General features: G+C 42.8%; 1 protein-coding gene across 35 annotated transcripts in view; it reads right to left on the bottom strand.

The window, feature by feature from the left end:
* The window catches only part of abcb5 (ATP-binding cassette, sub-family B (MDR/TAP), member 5), a 137,834-nt gene continuing 114,551 nt past the window's right edge, over positions 1 to 23,283 (bottom strand). For 6 of the 35 annotated variants that reach the window (XM_049025365.1, XM_049025391.1, XM_049025364.1 and 3 more), the window contains 26 exons: positions 12,714 to 12,768; positions 12,460 to 12,610; positions 12,159 to 12,243; positions 11,865 to 12,056; positions 11,199 to 11,370; positions 10,917 to 11,041; positions 10,375 to 10,552; positions 10,154 to 10,267; positions 9,953 to 10,063; positions 9,292 to 9,417; positions 8,892 to 9,095; positions 8,520 to 8,690; positions 7,434 to 7,595; positions 6,946 to 7,182; positions 6,665 to 6,814; positions 6,463 to 6,567; positions 5,907 to 5,984; positions 5,704 to 5,787; positions 4,641 to 4,844; positions 3,843 to 3,943; positions 3,607 to 3,747; positions 3,353 to 3,509; positions 3,064 to 3,261; positions 2,687 to 2,893; positions 951 to 1,097; positions 15 to 792 (listed from right to left, as the gene is read on the bottom strand). In XM_049025365.1, the coding sequence (XP_048881322.1) occupies positions 595 to 792; positions 951 to 1,097; positions 2,687 to 2,893; positions 3,064 to 3,261; positions 3,353 to 3,509; positions 3,607 to 3,747; positions 3,843 to 3,943; positions 4,641 to 4,844; positions 5,704 to 5,787; positions 5,907 to 5,984; positions 6,463 to 6,567; positions 6,665 to 6,814; positions 6,946 to 7,182; positions 7,434 to 7,595; positions 8,520 to 8,690; positions 8,892 to 9,095; positions 9,292 to 9,417; positions 9,953 to 10,063; positions 10,154 to 10,267; positions 10,375 to 10,552; positions 10,917 to 11,041; positions 11,199 to 11,370; positions 11,865 to 12,056; positions 12,159 to 12,243; positions 12,460 to 12,610; positions 12,714 to 12,768 (3,853 nt within the window). In that variant the 3' untranslated portion in view covers positions 15 to 594. The other 29 variants (XM_049025377.1, XM_049025376.1, XM_049025389.1 and 26 more) reach the window with 22 other exon arrangements.

Here is a 23,283-nt window from a genome sequence, read left to right as displayed (position 1 = left end):
AAATAACATAATATACCTAAAAAGTTAAAGTTGCTTTGCAAAAATTCCCAAGTTCGTGAGCGACCCACACTTTGTGTAACGGTTTAACGTAAACTTGTGAAGTCCCAGTTGTACCCTCATTGCTTTTTTTAATCACACAAAGGAAACTAATGGCATATATTTCATGTAAATATATATGCTGCACAATATGTGACAGAATTTATTTAGCAATACACATCAAACTCTAGGATTAAATGCTCTGCAAATTACACAAAAAAATAATTCAAAATTTAAATAACGCATGATATTGGTGCAGAAATCATTAATGTTACAGTGTGATAGTCTGATTGGAAGTTTCAGAATCACCCAGTCAGTACGGAACATGGCCATCAATTCCACCTTACTGTTTGTACCACATTGTCATTGGTGTGTAATTCCTTCAAAATACGCCTATGAACCAAGTCGTTACATTGGAGAGTTTGTCCGAATACATATCTATGTTGGGTACTGCCACCCACGTTCAGCGGTGACAAATCATATTTTGGGAAGTTATCCATTATAATGTTCGGGTCATAGCTAACTACTGGGCAATAAGAAGTACCAGAGACATTTGTGTCAGTGAGACACCTGGGCATTTATTAGGGCATAATAGGCCCCCTCCCTCTGCATGAGTTGGCTGTGCGTTCCTTGTTCGACCACCCTTCCATTCTGGATGACGGCGATGATGTCTGCGTTCTGGATGGTGGACAGACGGTGGGCGATGACCACACAGGTGCGACCGAGCCGCGCCTTGTCCAGGGCCTGCTGCACGATCTGCTCAGTGGACAGACAGCAGCTTTGTGTGAGATGCGGGATTCTCAAATCTCAGTAGGCCGCTAATGGGAGGTTTACTCAACAACATTTTGTGCCATAAAACTAATGCATTTAATACACCACTGGGCATTCTTCCAAAATGTGTAAATGAGTCTGACCTTTTCGCTCTCGGTGTCCAGTGCGGAAGTGGCCTCGTCCAGCAGCAACACCTTTGGATGACGCACCAGTGCTCGGGCAATGGCAATCCTCTGCTTCTGCCCCCCAGACAGCTGGGCACCTTTGTCCCCCACTCTGGTGTTGTATGTCTGTCAACCGAATATACATACAAATTCTTGCAATGTTTATTTATTTTCAAATGGACTGTTTACCCTTGGCTGCAGTAAACAGAGAAACCAGAAAATATTTTCTGTTCTGCATCTGTAAAATGAGGTTCATGTCCATTTATAACCTAAATATGTGCAGATTTGAACCGCACATGCAAGCATGGATTTTATGTCTTTCAGACTAAAATGCTACACATAGCATGATCTTCTGAGGGGGGTGCTAATTTACGGAACTGCCAGTGCTAACAGAACAACCCCCCCAGTTAACCTCACCACCAGCGTGAGGACCACCATGTAAGACAAAGTGAACCTGGCTCTGAAGTTTATCTAGGGCACCAAACGGGCTTTGACGGGCACTGCCTGCAAATTCTGACCCTGTGTCCTAATTCTCCAGTTTTGGATAGTGATTCTGTAAGATTTCAGCACATTCACACACCACTCACTAACACACCATTCACTCACACACCACTCACTCACACGCTATTCACTCACACACCACTCACTCACACACCATTCACTCACACACCACTCACTCACACACCATTCACTCACACACCACTCACTCACACGCTATTCACTCACACACGACTCACTCACACACCATTCACTCACACACCACTCACTCACACGCTATTCACTCACACACCACTCACTCACACACCATTCACTCACACCATTCACTCACACGCCATTCACTCACACACCATTCACTCACACACCACTCACTCACACGCTATTCACTCACACGCCATTTACTCACGCCATTTACTCATACACCACTCACTCACATGCCATTTACTCACACGCCATTCACTCACATGCCACACACTTACACACCATTCACTCACATGCATTTCACTCACACGCCATTCACTCACACACCAGTCACTCACACGCCATTTACTCACACGACATTCACTCACATGACATTCACTCACATGACATTCACTCATACGCCATTCACTCACACGCCATTCACTCACACACTACTCACTCACACACCATTTACTCACACGCCATACACCATTCACTCACACGCCATTCACTCACATAACATTCACTCACACACCATTCACTCACACGCCATTCACTCACACGCCATTTACTCACACGACATTCACTCACATGACATTCACTCACACTCCAGTCACTCACGCATCATTCACTCACACGACATTCACTCACGCCATTCACTCACACACCATTCACTCACACGACATTGACTCACACGCCATTGACTCACAGGCCATTGACTCACAGGCCATTGACTCACACGCCATTGACTCAAACACCATTCACTCACACACCATTCACTAACACGCCATTCACTCACACACCATTCACTCACACGCCGTTCAGTCACAGTCACAAGCATGCTTCATTCAATGACTTATTATTAAAAGTTTTCTAATTTGTTGTATGTTTTGCAAGGATTGTGGAGCTTATTCTTACATTTTATGAAGATAACTAAGTCTGACAATAAGCCATAAAAGAATTTTTGCAGCTGGATACAGTTACATGGCCAAAGCTGAGGAACCCAAATAACTTTCCCCACTGAATAAAATCCATACCTCTGGAAGATTCTGGATAAAGGTATGGATATTGGCACTCTTGGCTGCTTCCTCAATCTCCGTCTGGGAGACGTCACGGCTGTTGTCGCCATACTGGATGTTCTCAGCAATGCTGCAGTCAAACAGGATGGGCTCCTGAGAGACCAGGCCCAGCTGAGAACGCAGCCAGGCCAGGTTTAGAGACTTGATGTCGTGCCCGTCCAGAGACTGAACAAGGGAAAGGAACAGGGTCATGTGGGTTACGTATTGGGTTGCCTACAACTGAAAATGGCAGAAGGTGACATTTAGAGTGCAGTGTTAATGTGGTAGACATGTCAAACTGGCCCCAGTACTACTCCAGAATGTGGGAAACGGGCCACATGTCTTGACTGCCTCACCACGTGTCCAGAAGCGATGTCGTAGAAACGCTCCAGCAGCTGGATAGAAGTGCTTTTCCCACAGCCACTCCCACCAACCAGGGCCAGAGTCTGGCCCGAGCTTACAGACACATTCAGGCCTTGCAGCACATTCACGTTCCGCCTGGTTGGGTACATGAAGTGGACGTCATGGAACTCAATGTTCCCCGTGCAGGTTCCCTGGGTGAAGGATACATCATCCAAGTGACAAACTCATAGTCATAGTCACAGTCACATTCTAAGGAATCATAAGTCCTGCTGTACAACTTACAGGCATGTCGCCCTTCTCACTGTAAATGTCGATCTCAGGCTTCCTGTCCAGCAAGGTTAATATTCGCTGTGCAGATGCCTTTGCTTTCGCAAAATCCGGAGCAAAACTAGACGACTGTCCGATGTTCATGGCAGTAAAGATAATGACGGAGAACACACTGGGGAGAGCGCCAAGCACAGCCAGTCATGCACCATCCATCAGGCAAAGCAAGACAGCACTCTGGATTTTCCTCGATATGTAAATTAAATACTTACAGAAACACATTCTCATACTGCGTGTAGCAATGCGCTATAAGCCATGCGCCGAAACGGAAAATCGCAGCGTTGACAAAGTATGGGATGGCTTGGGAAATACCGTAGGTCAATCCATAGATGGGGGCTTTACAAAGAGCAGCCCTGAAATAGTATATCATACATCATGCATGAACTAAATACATACGGTTATGGCTACTGGGTGAAATATATGTGATTTAAATAAAATGATACTTTACTTGTATGCATAACTCAAACTATCTTTGAATTTCTTGAAAAATACTTCTTCTCGTGACAAAGACACAACCGTCCTGAAGTTCTCAACAGTTTCTGTGGAGATCTGCAGAAAAGAAAAGGCAATTAACCAAACAATATTAAATATGCACAGTTCCAGCACTGCAAAGTTAATCTCAGTGCTATTTAAGACCTTTTTAAGACCTAATTCAAGAGCCAAAAAGTGCCAAAACAAATTCTTTGATACAAAAAAAACATTTCATTTATTTATTTTCAGTTCTGCTATAGCCTTGGTGTATTTTGCCGATCGCAATTGACCGGCGTTGTACATTAATCATCCAGCAAGCTGCTCTCAGGAACTTTGGGCATGAATTTGGTAAGTGCGCTAAGCCCTAGATCAAACCATTATTGTTGTTTACGTGGTTGGTTATTCGTAGCTCTCACTGGTGCTACTCCCAGATGTTATTACATGTTTATTAAGACTTACAATCGGGACGCTCTGTGACTGAGTGTGAGGGACATGACAAGGCTACATACAGTAAGTTAATCACACATACACACTGCTGGATGTTTTATGGCAGGACACTGTGCTTGATATTTTGGCCATCAGCCTTAAAGGCATCTTCTGCAAATTTAATACCTACAGCAAATTTATGACCTTACTTTCCCCAGTTTTATTTTAAGACCTTTTAAGCCTTTTTAAGGTGTTGCAGGAACTCTGATATGAAGAAAACCATACTTGCCCAGACATTCAGAAATTCTTCTTTACCATTCACTCACCACTAACAATATATGTGCCCTACCTTTCCAGAAAGTTCCAGGGCTTTCTGGTCTTTGGAAGCATGGCCGCCAGTGGCCCTCATCTGTATGAAGTTGGCTCCCGAGAGGATAGGCACGCAGGCGAGTATGAGGAGTGTGAGCTGCCAGCTGAAGATGAAGGCCACGACGATGGCGATGATCAGAGCACATATGGTGTTCGTAATCAGGCCAAGTCTGGATCCTGCTGCCTAGCAGAGAGACACAGGGAAGACAGAATAGGGATCCCATTAGTCACAATGCAAGTCCCAGATGCATGTCAATCCAAAACACCCACAGCCACAAATGGTGCAGAACTGCTCAATGGAATGGCTGCAGATTAGGGCTGCACGATATCACATTTCGATATAATCATGATACATGCACATGTGAAATAATCACCAGGGCTTTAGATAATGAATGTAAAAATTTGTCCGGATGCTGGCTGTTTTGGTACCAAATGATTTTACACTTTGATAAGCAGATTAGTAGCACGCCTAAAATACTAACAAGAGGCGTATTCTGATGCCCAGAAGTTAGTAATCTGTATACGATTAATGTATCCTTATATTTATTAAATTTGATTGGCAGGTCATAACACGTTACTGTTTTGGTATATTACGGAAGTGAAAAGCACTGAAGTGGAGTTGAAGAAAGGGACAGTTCAGCAACCATAACATCTTAAAAAAAAAACAGATATTTTGGATAAACAAAGCAAAAAGAAGTCAAAGTGGTTTGGCGGTACTTTTTGCCGTTCGAAATCTGTGATGTTTACATGGTGTTTGGCTACAGTATATTTCGGGTACATTTCAATCGTTTTATAAATAGCACAATGTCGCGCGCAAATACTTTGCATAATCATGATGTGATGTCACACAGGGCTACTGCGGCTTGAAATCCACATCTTTCTGGCCTGATCCTGAATGCATAAATAAACTGTTCGGCTTTATGAACACCTAAGGCCACTAGCTAGCTAAGTCTTCTCAGAACCCACATACTATGGTATTATGGCACCTCCATCATTCCACAAACACTTAACAAATGAGGCACTGAAAAAAAGGTTGTTTTTACCCCTTTGACCAGCGACGCATCGGTTGCCAGTTTAGTAGTTAAAACTCCCACGGCATTTCTGTTGTCATCAAACCAGCCGATTTCCTGAAGGAGACAAAGTCAGAACAAGCTTCAGTGCACGTCTGTGTTCAAGGTCCCCAGTTTTTCAGGAATTTCTGTGACTTTTCATTACTTATCTGATGCATTTAAAAATGCAGCCTTACCTGCCCCATCATGGCTCTGAAACACTGACTTCTCAGTCTCATTGTCAGAAGTTCTCCTGATTTGCCAAACATGTAACCCTGAAATATGGGAGAAATAGGGAATGAGGCAGCTGTTCAGCAAGTCCTTTTTCACAGGCAGTGTCACTGGAAGTAATGAAAGTGACTGATGTATGTGCAGGCTAACTGCAAAGACTTCTTAAAATAGTTATATTTAATGGAGCATAACACCTTGATATACCAGTAGCAAGGGCCCACTTTGTCAACATCGATGTTATCCTTTTATTTCTACACAAAAAATTCTCGATCTTCCTATTAGCAGTGAAGTATGTATTTACATTAACTAGTCTGCAGGACTAGTTAACCATGGAATCATGGAATTCTCCTGTATTAATCCTTGGGAGGTCTTTACGTCTTATCCAGTCCTTATAAAAATATTAAAAATATATTAACATTTAAAAATTTCAAATGTTAAGCTACATTGATGGTGTGCATTGCATTCTGGGGAGAAAACATTGTTAGACAGATAGAATGTGTATCTAAAGGCTATGTGATGGACCTGTAAGAAGTATGTCACGAACGCGACTCCACCAATCAGAAGGAAAAGCAATGAAAACATCAGGGTTTTCTGACGTTTCACTTCCGGGTCAATTTCAGTAAAGACCTGCAGTGGTAGAAGAAAATGAGCATGACATCTGATGTATTTACTCCAGCAGGATGATCAGTGACATATTCTTCAGAAAGTCTATAAAATTACTCACCCCAATTATTTTTGCAAAGACAATAGCGAGACAGGGATAGACGGCCCCGCCCACCAAACTGGCAAGCACCCCAATCAGCAAGTAAGGCCACTCCGGCTTATTCAAAGCTAAAACTCGTTTGAATGGAACTTCTGGGAGCTTCTCTTCCTCCTAGAAAAATGAATTCACATTTAAATGGGCAAATTAAAGTCTGTGCCTGGACAGAAAAGCACTGCTAATGTGTTTTTAAAAACCTCTATTCATCTTGCAGGATTCCACTGAGTATTCCACATTAAGTATACCTTATTCTCCTTATCTGCAGGTTTCTTGAGGAACTTCGTCTTCTTCTTCTTGGAAGATCTCCGCCGGAGGCTGCCTGTACGCCTCAGAGAGACATTCTGGTATGTGCCATGTTCTTCTACATCATTGTGTAGAATTTCTGCATAGACCGGGTCCTCCTCAAAGGACTCCTCCTCCACGTCCTCATCACACGAGTCGTCTTCACTTGACTCACTTCTATCTTCTGTTTTACCTGAATTCTGTCAAAGGGCCGCGATAGTTAAGGTTACCTTATGTAAGCATTTTAGTTATATAACAGTAATAGAAAAAACAAATTGAATTAACTAAGCTATGTAACATTGCAAAGTTAAGTACAGCACTGGAACAAATCAAGAAAAAGTTAATGTTGAACTGGTTTAATTTTAGTAATACAAATGTGTTTTCAGCTAGTAGCTTGCAGTGATTTATTTTATGAATATGATAACAGTTCGGCTTGAATCTTGGTAGCTACCTGCTGCATGACTAATGAGTAATAGACCCCCTTCAAGGCCATGAGCTGGCTGTGGGTTCCTTGCTCAGTCACCACACCGTCACTGAAGCCCGCGATGATGTCGGCCGTCTTGATAGTCGACAGGCGGTGAGCGATGATTATCGTCGTCCGGCCGGCCCGTGCCTTTGTACAACAGTCTAGCTCATTATCAAATAATGTGATTTTGAGCTAATTAGTTATTTCAAAAATTTGCATCATTACCTCATCATTAATATATTAATTACATTTTTCACCATTCGCACCTGTCATATTAACTGCATTTTTAGTTACACAATGCTATACAATGCTAACTGGAGCAGTAGTTTCCTGCTTAGGTCAGTATCTGTTAATTTTTATTTTGCACTATCGGTCTAATAATAACTGCCTCAAACCTCCTCCCATGGATGCACTGCCACCATTCCATGCCTTTTTACTCCAGGGCGCGGGGGCAAAATGGCAACAAAAAATGAGTCCCTCTTGGTATATTATGCCAATCACGACCACCAATGAAATCAACAGTGCATTATCCATTACTCAAGTCCTGCAATCGACCTGGAAATAAGCTGAGATCCACAGATGGGTTTGGCACCCCTGGTATATAAGCTCTATAATTCAGGGGATGGGAAAGGGGAACCGGCCCAAACTCGCAGACGGCCAGTCTATGCGTGCTGCAGGAGCTGCTGGTTCCTCTGAGTGAGGTAGATTATTTAGCAGTGAGCGCTATCGGCTCCAGGTAGCTTCCCAGCTGTGCTAATGCAATGCACTAGGGACTGAACCCAGACTCCATGCTGCTGGGTTCTTTGATAGGTGCCCCAGTAGGGAGCAGGTTAGGTTTCTACATTGGTGGGCACCTAATCAGCCCCGGACCCCCCGCTCTATTAAACACATACAGTACTCCGGAATAATTGCTAATTAGTATACCATCCATACTCTAACCTATGTGTTTGATGGGGAAGAGCCATCCAACCATAGCTCTACAATTGCTATTTCCTGCTTTTACATTTCATCTAAGAATACTGTTGAAAACCCCACTCTCTGAATACTGAAGTCTGGCCTGCATAGTCCTACCTTATCTAGGGCAGCCTGCACAATAGACTCGCTCTGAGTGTCCAGAGCGGAGGTGGCCTCATCCAGCAGCAGGATTTTGGGATTTTTCACTAGGGCTCTGGCGATGGCGATCCTCTGCTTCTGCCCCCCACTCAGCTGGGCCCCTCGTTCCCCAACCATCGTGTTCATCTTCTGTGAGTCGAAACACAAGCAGGCCATTGTATAAAGCTGTGGCAAATGTCTTTTGTCATCACATGTTCTATCAAAACAGGAAACCATCTGGTGCCATATGAGCCATGCAGTATAAACAATACAAAAAAATAAGTTTCAACGTCACAGAAATAAATCATGAGGTTTGCTAATAAAAAACCAATAAGAAGTCTGTGGTCTTACATCAGGGAGTTTAGATATGAACTCGTAGGCGTTGGCTTCCTTCACGGCACGCTCGATGTCCTCATCCGTGGCGTTCTCCCAGCCGTAGCGGATGTTTTCAGCAATCGTGGTTGCGAAGAGCACAGGCTCCTGGCTGACGATGCCGATGTTCTCCCTCAGCCATTTCACATTGAGCGTGCGGATGTCATGTCCGTCCAGAGTGATCTGCAGTCCAGCCGCCGAGAGACACTCTTATTAATCGCTGTGAGAACTAAGGCGAATGTGCGAGAACATTGTCATTAAAGGAAATATCCTGCTTCTTCTCCATATGAAGCAGAACTCAGTGCCTTTGCTGGCATGTCGGCCACAAAGTCTTGGTGGCCATGATGTGTCTCTTTCAGAGTAGGACCGGCATTCTCACCTCTCCAGCATCTGGGTCATAGAAGCGCTGCAGAAGCTGGATGGTGGTGCTCTTTCCACAGCCACTGGCTCCCACTAGGGCAATGGTCTTTCCACGAGGGACCACCAGATTCACACCCTGCAGGATCTAGTGGGGGAATCAAAGAGATCATCACCATCATCATCACCATCATCATCATCATCACCATCACCACCATCATCATCATCATCACCACCATCATCATCATCATCATCACCACCATCATCATCATCACCATCATCATCACCATCACCACCATCATCATCATCACCACCATGATCATCATCATCATCATCATCATCATCATCACCACCATCATCATCACCATCATCATCATCACCACCATCATCACCATCATCATCACCATCACCACCATCATCACCATCATCATCACCATCACCACCATCGCCTGTTTATTCTGATCCACTGCTAATCCCTGAAAGGAGCATATACTTTCATCCTTATTGATAATTGAACAGGATTTTTTTACAGTAAGTCAATTACTCCAAAACTCTGTAACGTGTGTCCTGTCACGAACATTGCACCTTGGCTTCAGGAAGAATGTTATTTTGTTTCGCTCTCTATTGCACATGGCTGGGTTGAAAATAAAACAACTTTAATTGACTTGGCCTACATCACCTACTTTCACATCCTTCCTGGACGGGTAACTGAAGTGAATGTTCTTGAACTCTATGTCTCCTTTCACCGTTTCTGGCTTGTGGCCTTCCTTCGAGCTGCTGTCAATCGGACGCGGCTGGAACACAAAGGGTCAGTTTGCATCAAAAAAGTACAGGCTGCCTGTTAATTAGCCAAAGTGACTGTAGCATCAGGCTAATATTGATACCAGGTCGATGGTCTTGTAGATCTCATAGGCCGCCCCACGGGCCTTGGCTACGCTCTCCAAGTTTGGCATTCCTCGACCCAAAGAAAATGCACCGATCATCACAGCAAAAAACACCTGGAAAATGAAAGCGAACATCATAAAGAAGTACATGCACTTCAGCAGATCACAATAAGACTATGATACACTCTTACTGCATGAGATGACAGTCAATGACGGCTTACAGTGAGAACTTGTCCGATGGAGTAGTTTTCAGGTTCGTCGACTGTAAGCTTTGTTCCATACCAAAAGGCCAGGGCGTACGTCCCCAATACGATGAACTGAGTGAGTCCCATTGCCGCATTGGTTGTGATGGCCTTCTTCACCCCAAAATTTCTGGCCTCCTCTAAGTTAGATTCGTACCTAAAAGAGAATGGAATAGCATTGTTCACTCCTGTATACTACAAGCTGCTGCTCACATCTCCTCTGACAAATATCTTTATCTATTTCTCTGAAAGAAATGCAGCTGTCAAGTCAGCCGATTTGTACTTTGCAATCTCACATCAGCATCGTGCTCTGACTGTAACCTGTTTCAGCAGAGCAAAGTCACAGTGAAAGAGGAGATGACATTCGGGAGCTGTAACACAGATAACGGGGTCCAACCTACGTCCCTGGAATTTCACACAATATAAATAAACCTTTTATGCTACTGTTGAGGACACATTTTATTTTTAACATGTTTGCATTTCCCAGTGGGGCATCGGTAGCTTTGGAGAGTCAGACATACTTCTCCACTGCTTTCTTCTGCCCATTGAAAGCCACGACTGTCCTGATAGCCACAAGAATTTCCTCAGCAACTGCCCCAGCCTTGGCATATGCTGACAGCTCCTTACTCGTCAAAGTGGCGATGATCTGAAAAGAGCACATGACACTCGACAGTGTTACTCAAAGTTACTGTGAGACCACAGGGGATGAACACAGGTTCTTCAGTGTCTGCCTTCCTACGTTCCTCTATATTTAATATATAACCTCTTTGGACAATCATCATGAGAAGGCTGCTTCTTCTTACCGTGGACCAGACTGCAGCAGATCCGGCAAGAAGAGGACTGACTGCTAGGATGACAAGGGTCAGCTTCCAGCCTTTGATGAACCCAATGATGAGGCCAGCAATGAATGTGCAGAAAAACTGCACGAATAAACAGATCTTGTCTCCCAGCCCATCGTTGATTGTGTTAATATCACTAAACGACAATGAAATGGCAAAAATTTTATAAGGTTCAGCGTCTTCAGTTCTTGAACATAATATCCATCTTCTAACTACATATTCTGGTCAAGGTTGGAGGGGATGGTCTGGTGCCTATTTACGGCAGCACAGGGCATTCCTGCAGTACACCCTGGCTGGGCACACGCACACACACAGTAATATACTATGGGCAATTTAAAGATGCCAGGTAGCCCAGCTGTATGCCTTTGGACTGTGGGAGGTAAATGGACTATCTGCTGGAAGCCTAAGCAATGCAGGAAGAGCATGCAAACACACACAGAGCAGTGGCACTTGGAAAAACAGCCGAATAGAAATGCATGCACCATCCTACATCACCTACCATCTATAATTAAAAGACAAGCAGCCAATTCATTGTTTTATATTAATGCTAAAGATCAGTCCCTTTTTTACTTTATTATAATTATTCTGTCCGCCCAATACACACCACCAGCCTAAAACAGATATTCTCACTCTGTCAGTCTGGTAATTAGCACTCCGATCTGATGTGTGTCAAACCATCCCATTTGCTGGTGGATCACTGAATGGAAGTATCTCTCACGGATCCTTTTTGTCTGTCTGGTAGCTGCCAGCAGGAAAAGCAAGACTTGAAAAGTTCCAAGGATGAGTACTGCTACTCCAATCCCCACAAAGTAATAGGCACGACTGTGAATGGAATATGCAACAAAGTTTTATATTACATCTGTGAAGATCCTTCACCTGACAGTAGCAGTGAATGTACAAGTAAGATTCATCAAGGACACTTACTTGGTCATTAAAGATTCGATATCCACTCCGGGAACGGTAGGACAATTGGCAGAGCTGGCATAACTGGGAGTAAAGTTGCCCAAGGCTGATAGAGGAGAAAAAGACATTGGGCATCACGTCCGGCATGAAAACCATGACATTACTCATTGAAACAGAAATTTCTTCAGCAATACTTCTGATGCCAGTATAAGACTGGCACAAGGAAAATGTAAAATTTAATGTTTGGTGACTGAATCCTGTGTCGAACAATGTATACATCATCCCAGCTGAGGGCTACTAGCAAGTTCCCATAAATTCCCACCTGAAAGGTTTAAGGGTCGACTGCTCTGGACGAAGCTGTCTGTCATCTGGCCAAACACCACACACATGAGTGGCAGAGCGACCCCATTGGCTGCAGCACAGAGTAACCCCACAATCATTAAAATAATATCCAGAGGTCTGGCAAAGCGGTACTGTGGCAAAATAGGAAACAAAATATATTATTACAGACATTCTTTTTTTCTGAAATATCCATTTTACATAATTTCATGGAATCCCACAGAATTGTTTGCTTACTAATTGGAAAAATCCAACCAGCTTCACTGGTTCCTTTGGTTCCTTTCTTTTTCTTCTAGAGGAAGAAAGGAGGAGAACGTTACAAAGCAACAAAGGAAACAGGCCTCATTCCTCTCCATCTATACATGCAGTATATGGGCAGATGGCTAAGTGAAGGGAACACCAGCATAAAGCGACTGATGGGTCTCTGGACCAGCATGAGCTGACAGAATACCTCCATACAGACCCTAGTCTGTATCTGAGATTCATACATCCATGAGCTGACAGAATACCTCCATACAGACCCTAGTCTGCATCTGAGATTCATACATCCATGAGCTGACAGAATACCTCCATACAGACCCTAGTCTGTATCTGAGTATCATACATCCATGAGCTGACAGAATACCTCCATACAGACCCTAGTCTGTATCTGAGATTCATACATCCATGAGTTACTCGACAATTTAATGTTTGGTGACTGAATCCTGTGTCGAATAATGAAATAATGAAAATGAACTGCAAACTCTCTCACTTTAAATGGGCTACGATCCACTGACTAATTTTTTCCCAACCTGAGACATTCTCACAATAGCACTTGGGAAGCTCTCAAACAACTGATTAACTGCAACCTCTACTATGGACAATATAGAATAGAATAGAATAGAATAAACCTTTATTATCCCACGAATGAGAAATTTAGGTGTATATATTAGGATATAATTTATCCTGTTATTTTTGCATCATATTATTTAAACCTCTCTATCAGATGAGTTCTGATAATTTTGTTTTATCCACTGACCTTAAATTTTAAAGACATCAGTTAAAATGAAACGCCCCATTACTCACACAGTAGCCCTGATTTTAATTAAAATTGTATTTTACATTTCCCTAAAATTTAAATTATATAGAGAAGAGCATTTCCTTTTCTATTCAAACAACGCAACCGGAGATTGTCAGGAATTGCTTCATGTCAGTGAAAATTGCTCATCTCCGTTTACCTAAACAATCCCTTTTTATTTGATGCCGGAGTTGGCTCCTCCGGAGGTGGGGGGTCCTTCTCATCCTCTCTGCGTTTCTCGTCTTCCACAAAGGCATCGTTGATATAGGAATTCGCGTACAGCGCGTCCTGAGAAACTAAAGAGGGGAATCGGCATGTTTTTCAATAACCACATACCTTGTCAATCACAGATCCCGGCAACTTCAAAATGAATTATTCTATTAACCCATTAAAATATTACAGAAACAGGCGATCAACATTTTCAGATCATTGTGTATTTTGTAAATCAAAGTAAAAAAAATACCTTCTCCGGACATTGTGTCTGGTACAGCTTCTTCGTCCGTGTTCTGGCTTTTTTTCCTTTTATCTTTGTAATTAAACCCCTGAAATCGACTGACAGAGGAAACATATTTGTTCTTGGACGAGCAAACGGCAACCCTTACATCTGTACGTCGCTTTGGATAAAAATCGTCAAAAAGAAATAAATTGCAAACTCAATGAAAACTAATAAATATGAATTTATGCCACCGATTTTTCAGTGTCAAATGTAAAATACATAAAACACATAAAAACAATGCGAATGCAGTGGATAGTGTTTAAATGTTTTTAAACGGACGATGAATCCCCAAGGACATTATAACAGGTAACGGCAAACTGCAGTTCCGAGTCACAGACACCTTTACTGAGGCTTCACTGACTGCCATCAACAACTGTACCTACATTCTGCGCCTTTTCAGTAGAAACACGTTACCTACCGTTTTCTCAGGATTTTTAAGACAAAACCAGCAAAAACATGTGCACTGACAGCCTATTAACAACGACAAATTAATCACAGTGGAGGGCAAATTCACAGTTTTGTCCAAATACTGAAGCACTGAGAGATACGAATATGTAGGTCAACATAAAGCTCTGGTTCACATTTATCTGAACATTAAATTACGTGGCAGTAGTATGGAACCACACCTATAACCAGGCGGGTACCAAATCCTCCGGTCTAATGAGAACCGGTCGCTGGCAAAATTTATTAAGCCCCCCAGACGGCGGCAAAATTTCAAACGCGGGCTACTAGACAGCGAATTACCGGGCTGCTATTTATTGCTGTTTGATTCGATTTACTGTTTACCTTTGTGAGTCTGTAGAACCTTGACATTCGCGCCGTGTTATTATTAACGTTATGTTTTCCTGTGAATAAGGAAGACTTCCTTGCCATAGGTTATGGCTGGCGAGCAGTGAATCACACAAGGTGTACGAGGGCTATATTCACGTGTGGAGTCAGATGACACTAACGAAAACGGCGGACATACATCATGAATGCATTACATAACCTGGAATGTTATATGCAATCATGCCCGTATCTACCTTGCGAAAACTGAGGTCTAGTCCTGGATAATTGTTCTTTTTTTTCTTTTGTCACTGAAATTATTTTTCAAAATGATTAATGCTGCTCTCAAAGAGAGGCAAAAATATGAATTTATGCCCACACTGTAAAATTCTCGTGCCTCCTCTTGAAAGGACTAACATTTTTGACCTCGGTGTTTTAAAAGTCCTGGCTACGGTACTGTATACGACAAACAGCATCCAACTACAGAAGCCTTAACATCCAATATATCTTATGAGTACGAGGACTGTCCTGAAATACCTCAACAATATTTTAAGAACATTCCGTACGTATTTCAATATTTAATACATCGGCTACGGAAATTACGTTTATGTAAAAACAAAAGCAAATTATTTGAATGCACACAGTTTCTGTTACCTGTATATGAAATATTCATTTGGTAAATAGTATGGTATTATATTTATTGAATAACATATTTCATCTGCACTTAATGAATCATTTTTATTGCAAGACTCAGTTTCCAAGAACAAGTTACGGGATGCGCGCTATTCTAGTTTTGCCCAACAGAAGGATTAACACTGAATAAAACTGAATAATGGTTGGTCTACATATAAATAAAACGTCCACGGCAGCTAGAGACGATGACGACAAGTTTTTCGAAAACACCAAAATGATTCAATTTTCTGACATTAATTTGAAGGTTATATGAAAACAACAGGCAGCAGTCTACGTTTCAAACTAACTCCTCTAAAACCGAAAAAATAAATCCGTAAGATACCCGCTACGTTTTTATTTTTAAAATACTGAAAGTGCTTGACATTGACATTATACGTAGAGTAATTGCGATGTGTGTCGTTTTTCGTGTGGTGAAAAATTCGATCATTACTGTGGAATAGATTAGACAAACAAAATGAAAAGAATGAATAACTTACACAAAATGTCGACAAATGACCCGTGTTGTACGTAGCGAATTGATGGGTTACGATTTGTGGTTTTCTAATCTTTGTCAGTATCACTGAGAAGTCGTTTCCGGTGAAGTTATATATATATATATATCCCTGTCGTCTGACATCACATTCTTACCGTATTGTCGTGTGTCTCTTGTTAAAATCACAGCTGTCCCTTCACCTACATATGAAGGCGGCGCATGCTAATTAATATTCAGATATGAATTGTGAACAAGCCGAGGACGGTATGTGAACTCTGAACACATTAACCCGAAGCTACTCTTGCATCACAGTAAAGTTTAGCCAGCTGTATGATCTGGTACGTCAGGAGCGTTTATTTTTATTTATTTTAGTGTAGGTGAAATATGTTAGTCAATAAACGACTATAATGCCATATTATTTACCTTACGAACATTGAATATAAAGAAAATAACCAATAAATCAGAATCATAGACAATATAATGATATTTAATATAGTGGCTTTACAATAGGAATTCGCGTACAGCTCGTCCTTAGAAGCTAAAGAAAGCTCGGACTTTCTCAGATTTTAATCCCATCTTCGCTGGGTGTGTGGAGTTCGCATATTCTCACCCTTTCCAGCCGCAGTTAGACTAACCCAGCACACATATGTTGAAATGACATTGATTCCACATCAGACAAAAATATTGAAACAACGTTGATCTTCAGTCTTTCACTTAATATCAACATTGACTTAAGGATTTGCCACCATGAATTTTTCAATATTGAAAATCTCAACAAAAATCAATTCAGTTTCAACGTGGATAATTTAACACTGACCATAATTCAACGCATTTAACTATAATTTAACGTTGAATAATAACATGATGCTATCTGGGTTATGCGACGTAAGTGCCTGCAGTGTGTGAAGGTACATGATGCGATGGACTGAAGGTACGTGCCGTGCGATGGACTGAAGGAACGTGCCGTGCGATGGACTGAAGGTACGTGCCGTGCGATGGACTGAAGGTACGTGCCGTGCGATGGACTGAAGGAACGTGCCGTGCGATGGACTGAAGGTACGTGCCGTGCGATGGACTGAAGGTACGTGCCGTGCGATGGACTGAAGGTACGTGCGATGGACCGGCATCTCGCTCAAGTCTAAAGTAGAGACTTCAAAATGTATAAATGTGATTTTTTCAAAAATATGCCTTTTCAATTTCAATTTCAATTCCTCCAGCAAGACACGTGGTGTGAGGATGCACCCCCGTCATCGCCGCACCCACACCACCCCTTTGACAGAGCTCCCTCAGCAGAGTATTAACAGCCATCTTGTACTGCGAGATCACATTTTGCCTAGTTGCTCTGTCTCTTTATCCAGTCTAGCCGGTTCCCCTGGTGCCCGGAACTGTAGAGTCATGTCCGATTACTCATCTTTGCTTGTGGCCGACTGCCTGATTCTCCTCCCCTTGTGCAGCTTCACAGGTGTGGTCCCCAGCCATGTGTGTATGTGTCCCAGTCCCTTTCTTGGTGCGAGTGTCTGCCTTCACCCCCCAGGACAGATCTCATGGCTTTTGACCCCGGCTTGTTTTCGCGAGTGCTACTTCTGCTTCTCCTTTTGGTTTTCCGGCCTGTGAAGCCTTCAAACCCAATTCGGTCTTTATTCGAGTTTCCATACAAGCGTATTGGGCCAGCTTGAGTAAAAAAAAAACAAAAAGATCTGGAAAGTTGCAGCTCATCCAGAAAGCTGCAGCCAGAATTCTCACTAACACCATGAAAGTGTAGCATGTAGCACCAGTCCTTAGGTCACTGCACTGGCGTCCCGCATGTCACTGGATCGATTTTTTTCTTTATTATGACTTGTCCATAAAGCACAAATTGATTCCAAACTGATTCAAGCATTAGTCTACAAAAGCTGTCTAAGAATACAGCAGTCATTCCTGCATCTGTGGACACCAACCATCCGTTGATCCCAAATGCCATGTGATTTTTATACATGTGTATGGTAAAGTTTGATAAATTATGGTTGGTAAGACACTACTGACAAATATAAGTATATTATGCAGTACTGTAGTCTCTCAAATGAAAGGGATTCTAACATTTTAGTCTAATTCCCTAGAGATGATATAGGCCCAGTAATGAAAAAGTATGTATCAAGCGATGATGAAACACTGAAAATCATGTTGTTTGAATCCCTCAAAGGACGAAGGAACAATGAAAAAATGCAGGTTACTGTTAAACATTTTACAGTGAAAAATATTGTATTTCGTAGCTGTACACACCCTGTAATGAGACAATTTTGCTTAAAAATATCTCACCCGCTTAATGTACAGATATTTTCACAGGCCTCACCACACCATCCCAAAAACACCTGAAAGTGTGAATTTCAAGGCGTGTGCAAATTAAATAAAGCATAGAATGGGGGGTAATCAAGAGCTCAGCTGGAAAGAATAGCAGCACATGTATACAGTGCATCTCAGGAGAATGGAAAAGGACGCTGTGCAAAGCAAACAAAACACAGACATGCAATTACAAATTGCTAATTTCATAGCCAGTCTGATTCAAGAAAATTAGATAAACATTAACACAAAAATATCCTCTGGTGGATTGAAAAACTTATCTGTACCTGCACAACAAGAAATGTACAAGTATTTTAAAATAATTATTCTGGATTTGAAATAAAATCAAGAGATATAAGGGGGGGGGCAGCGGGTTAGGGCTCAGGAAGGTCACATGATCGAATCCCAGGGCAGCTCTTGGGCCTTGAGCAATTGCTTGAAGAGCACTGGCCAGTGACCGATCCTGCAGTGTCACCCTTAAGTTTTCTGTCACATGTGTGTGTGTCTCATGGAGAGAAGCATAGATTTGGGTGTGAGGGAAGGACATGTCTCTACCGACAATGTGGGGGTACCGTCTGTCTTCAGGGAGGCAGGAGGGTTGGGGCTGATTAGGTCCCTCCCAGTGTTGAAACCAAACCTACATCTTTGCCCATAGATATAAATAAAATATTGGTAAACTAGATTTCTGTTCTGGTTCATGCAGTGTTCATGTAACAGTTAAGAGCCAGGATCACTACTTCTTGTGCGAGATTCAGGGTCTGAAGATCAGTATTCATCACGCCTGCATGGTTTAGATGTCATATACAATGATCCCCCGCTATATCGCGGTTCAACTATCATGCCCATTGCATGTTCCTCCTGCAATATCACACTAGCATCCTTGGGGGGCATCATACAGGACAGAATCCCGCCTCAGTTCAGCCTGTCCACATTCCTACCATTACATACATGCTATAGGAGTGGGATATCATGGACCACAAGGCTGCGCAACAGCGTCTACCCACAGGCTATCGGACTTGTGATTAGCTTTCCCCCACTGCCCTACCTCCGCCCCATTCTGTTGACGCAAACCACCTACAACGTAGTATGACCAGTAGCTCATTCGTACTATTATATTAATTATAATATATTATTTTATATTCTTGCTTTTGGGGGTTTTGTTTTGCTCTCATCTGCCTGACCAAGGCGCCGCTTCAAGGAGCTGGACTGGCTAAATGTGTTTGTTTTCTTCCATACTCCTGTTATTTGTTTGTTGATTGGTGACGTAGTAAAACCCTTTGGCTTCCCAAGTATACGGCTGGACTTTGTTGCTATGGAGTTCTGGATTTCCTGCTTAGCCTGATAACTTGAATCTGACAAATTATCTGGCTGAGAAATACAGTTTCGTGGGACAGATTCATTCCAAGCCACATTGTTTCATCCTGCTACATCCATTACTGGCCTATTAAGGACCATCTGATTAAGGTATGGTTGGTTGGGACTAAAACGTTCTGCCAGGGATCCTCCAGGAACAGGGCTGAGATCCACCGTTTTACACTGATCACTGTGTTTACATTGCACTCAGGACCGGCCTGGCCGACATGCTTCCCTAGGTCAGCATCACCATGGCACCCTCATCCAAGGCAAAATGTAATCGGCTGGCAAGCTGGAGCCCCCTCAGAGGCTGGGGGGGGGAGGTACCTGCATTACCATTGGACTAAACAGCCCTGATGTCACTACATGTTACTATAGCGGTCACCGGAAAAGCACTTTCTTTTCAAACACATGAAAGAAATCTTAAATTATAACAGCAAATTCCCACATTAAACAGAAAGTACCCAGCTCCACACCAATGTCATTTACAGTTACATTGCACCATCTCTACATATATATTGTATTACTGCATTTACATCTTCATTACATCTTACATCTTCATTTATCCTCCGTAATCAGAACTCATCTGGGTTTTATTACATGTAAACATTTAAAGTAAAAATTTAATATCATGGTGGAACTGACTATGTACTCTGTACATGACAGCTGCTCTTGTACAGACAGTCCCCCGGTTAGGAATTAGACACGTTACCTTAAGTCTGTCTTTAAGTCAAATTTGTAGGTAACTTGGGACGGATACATAAGGTTCTTATTTAGTGTCAGTCAAATGTTTGTCTTCATAAATATTTTACCTTTCTGCCAATACAAAACTTTCAAATACACTAAAACATCTTAAAAATAGACAGTAACACAATACTGTACTGTACGTCAAGCTGACAAACCACTGAAGCTACCCAACGTCTTCATGAGCGTCTCAAAGTAGTGCATGTATTTCTTATTATAAACCACCCTATTTAACTTACATTTTTAATAAAATAGGCTTATTGGCAGCCCAGTCATAAGTATGACTTCTCTCTGAGTGCCGGTATCTTGAATCACTGTCTCAGTGAGACACCTGGGCATTTACTAGGGCATAATAGGCCCCTTCCCTCTGCATGAGTTGGCTGTGCGTTCCTTGTTCGACCACCCTTCCATTCTGGATGACGGCGATGATGTCTGCGTTCTGGATGGTGGACAGACGGTGGGCGATGACCACACAGGTGCGACCGAGCCGCGCCTTGTCCAGGGCCTGCTGCACGATCTGCTCAGTGGACAGACAGCAGTTTTGTGTGAGATGCGGGATTCTCAAATCTCAGTAGGCCGCTAATGGGAGGTTTACTCAACAAAAGTTTTGTACTGTAAATAAAAGTCATGTACTTAATATCCAACAGGGCATTCTTACAAAATGCATAAATGAGTCTGACCTTTTTACTCTTGTTGTCCAGTGCGGAAGTGGCCTCGTCCAGGAGCAACACCTTTGGATGACGCACCAGTGCTCGGGCGATGGCAATCATCTGCTTCTGCCCCCCAGACAGCTGGGCACCTTTGTCCCCCACTCTGGTGTTGTATGTCTGTCAACCGAATATACATACAAATTCTTGCAACTTTTATTCATTTCAAACTGGACTGTTTGACCTCAACTGCAATAAACTGAGAAACCAGGACATGCTGTCTGTTATTTGTCTGTAAGATGAGGTTATTTGACGTCCATTATAGATTTAATTATGTGTAGGTTTAAAGCGTACATGAATGCAGGGATTTTGTATTTTTCTCATTGAAATGATACACTTGTTTATATAGGTGTCATGCGTCCTAACCCAGGATCTGACCCCAGTTATCCTTCCCAGATCATCTTCGCCTGATTATCGAAAACACCTGTTACTCAATCCTACACAAGCTGTTAAATATCCCCTAGACTTCTCAGTAGACTCTGATCTGATCTCTGTTACTTTTGTTCAGTAAACCCACCCCACCCAGCAGATGGAGCACCATGAAACTGGCAGTGAAGTTCACTTTACACACCACATGGGCACCTTGCCTGGCACTACCTGTGTTTTCAGACTCTGAATCTGAGTGTCTGAATTCTTGACTTTATCTCTTGGATTGTGTTCTGCCTCAATATGGTTTCTGATGTTGTGCCTGATTACTGACCCTGAGCTTTGGATATGATTTTTGGCTGTTGGAGAAATAAACACCCTTGATTCAGCCCAGACATCTCGGCCCAGACTCCATGTTTGTGGACTTTGTATGTTCCCCCCATGTCGTTGTGGGGTTTTCTCTGGGTTCTCCGGTTCCCACCTACAGTCCAAAAACATGCTAAGGTGCTCTCACCTGTATATCTGTCTCATGCAGAGCAAGATAGGAGAGGCGAAAAGAGCATTTCCCTATGGTGGTTAGTAAAATATCACTATTTCTATTTTATATCGCTTTTAGTTTGACCGAGTTTGAGCCACAAAAAAATTTTTGCAGCTGGATGCAGTTACATGGCCGAAGTTGAGGAACCCAAATAACTTTCCCCACTGAATAAAATCCATACCTCTGGAAGACTCTGGATAAAGGTATGGATATTGGCACTCTTGGCTGCTTCCTCAATCTCCGTCTGGGAGACGTCACGGCTGTTGTCGCCATACTGGATGTTCTCAGCAATGCTGCAGTCAAACAGGATGGGGTCCTGAGACACCAGGCCCAGCTGAGAACGCAGCCAGGCCAGGTTCAGAGACTTGATGTCGTGCCCGTCCAGAGACTGAACAAGGGAAAGGAACAGGGTCATGTGGGTTACGTATTGGGTTGCCTACAACTGAAAATGCCAGAAGGTGACATTTCGAGTGCAGTGTTAATGTGGTAGACATGTCAAACTGGCCCCAGTACTACTCCAGAATGTGGGAAACAGGCCACATGTCTTGACTGCCTCACCACGTGTCCAGAAGCGACGTCGTAGAAACGCTGCAGCAGCTGGATAGAAGTGCTTTTCCCACAGCCACTCCCACCAACCAGGGCCAGAGTCTGGCCCGAGCTTACAGACACATTCAGACCTTGCAGCACATTCACGTTCCGCCTGGTTGGGTACATGAAGTGGACGTCATGGAACTCAATGTTCCCCGTGCAGGTTCCCTGGGTGAAGGATACATCATCCAAGTGACAAACTCATAGTCATAGTCACAGTCACATTCTAAGGAATCATAAGTCCTCGTCTACAACTTACAGGCATGTCGCCCTTCTCACTGTAAATGTCGATCTCAGGCTTCCTGTCCAGCAAGGTTAATATTCGCCGTGCAGATGCCTTTGCTCTCGTAAAATCCGTAGGGAAACTGGATAACTGTCCGACATTCATAGCAGTAAAGAGAATGGCGTAGTACACACTGGGGAGAGCGCCAAGCACAGTCAGTTATGCACCATGCCACTGATATGTCATGACACCACTCTGAATTTTCCTCGATATGTAAATTAAAGACTTACAGAAAAACATTCTCATACTGCGTGTAGCAATGCGCTGTAAGCCATGCGCCGAAACGGAAAATCGCAGCGTTGACAAAGTACCGGGTGACTTGGGCAAGGGCGTAGGTTATTCCATTGGTGGGGGCTCTACGCAGAGCAGTCCTGAAACAGTGTTATTATATATTATTATCAAAAATTAATAATGCAAATATACAAAACA

This window comes from Brienomyrus brachyistius, chromosome 9 (genome assembly GCF_023856365.1).
Source record: "Brienomyrus brachyistius isolate T26 chromosome 9, BBRACH_0.4, whole genome shotgun sequence".
In the NCBI taxonomy this organism is placed as follows: domain Eukaryota; kingdom Metazoa; phylum Chordata; class Actinopteri; order Osteoglossiformes; family Mormyridae; genus Brienomyrus; species Brienomyrus brachyistius.
The sequence above is the reverse complement of the archived record's forward strand: the minus strand, read 5'-3'. Positions and strand labels throughout refer to the sequence as shown.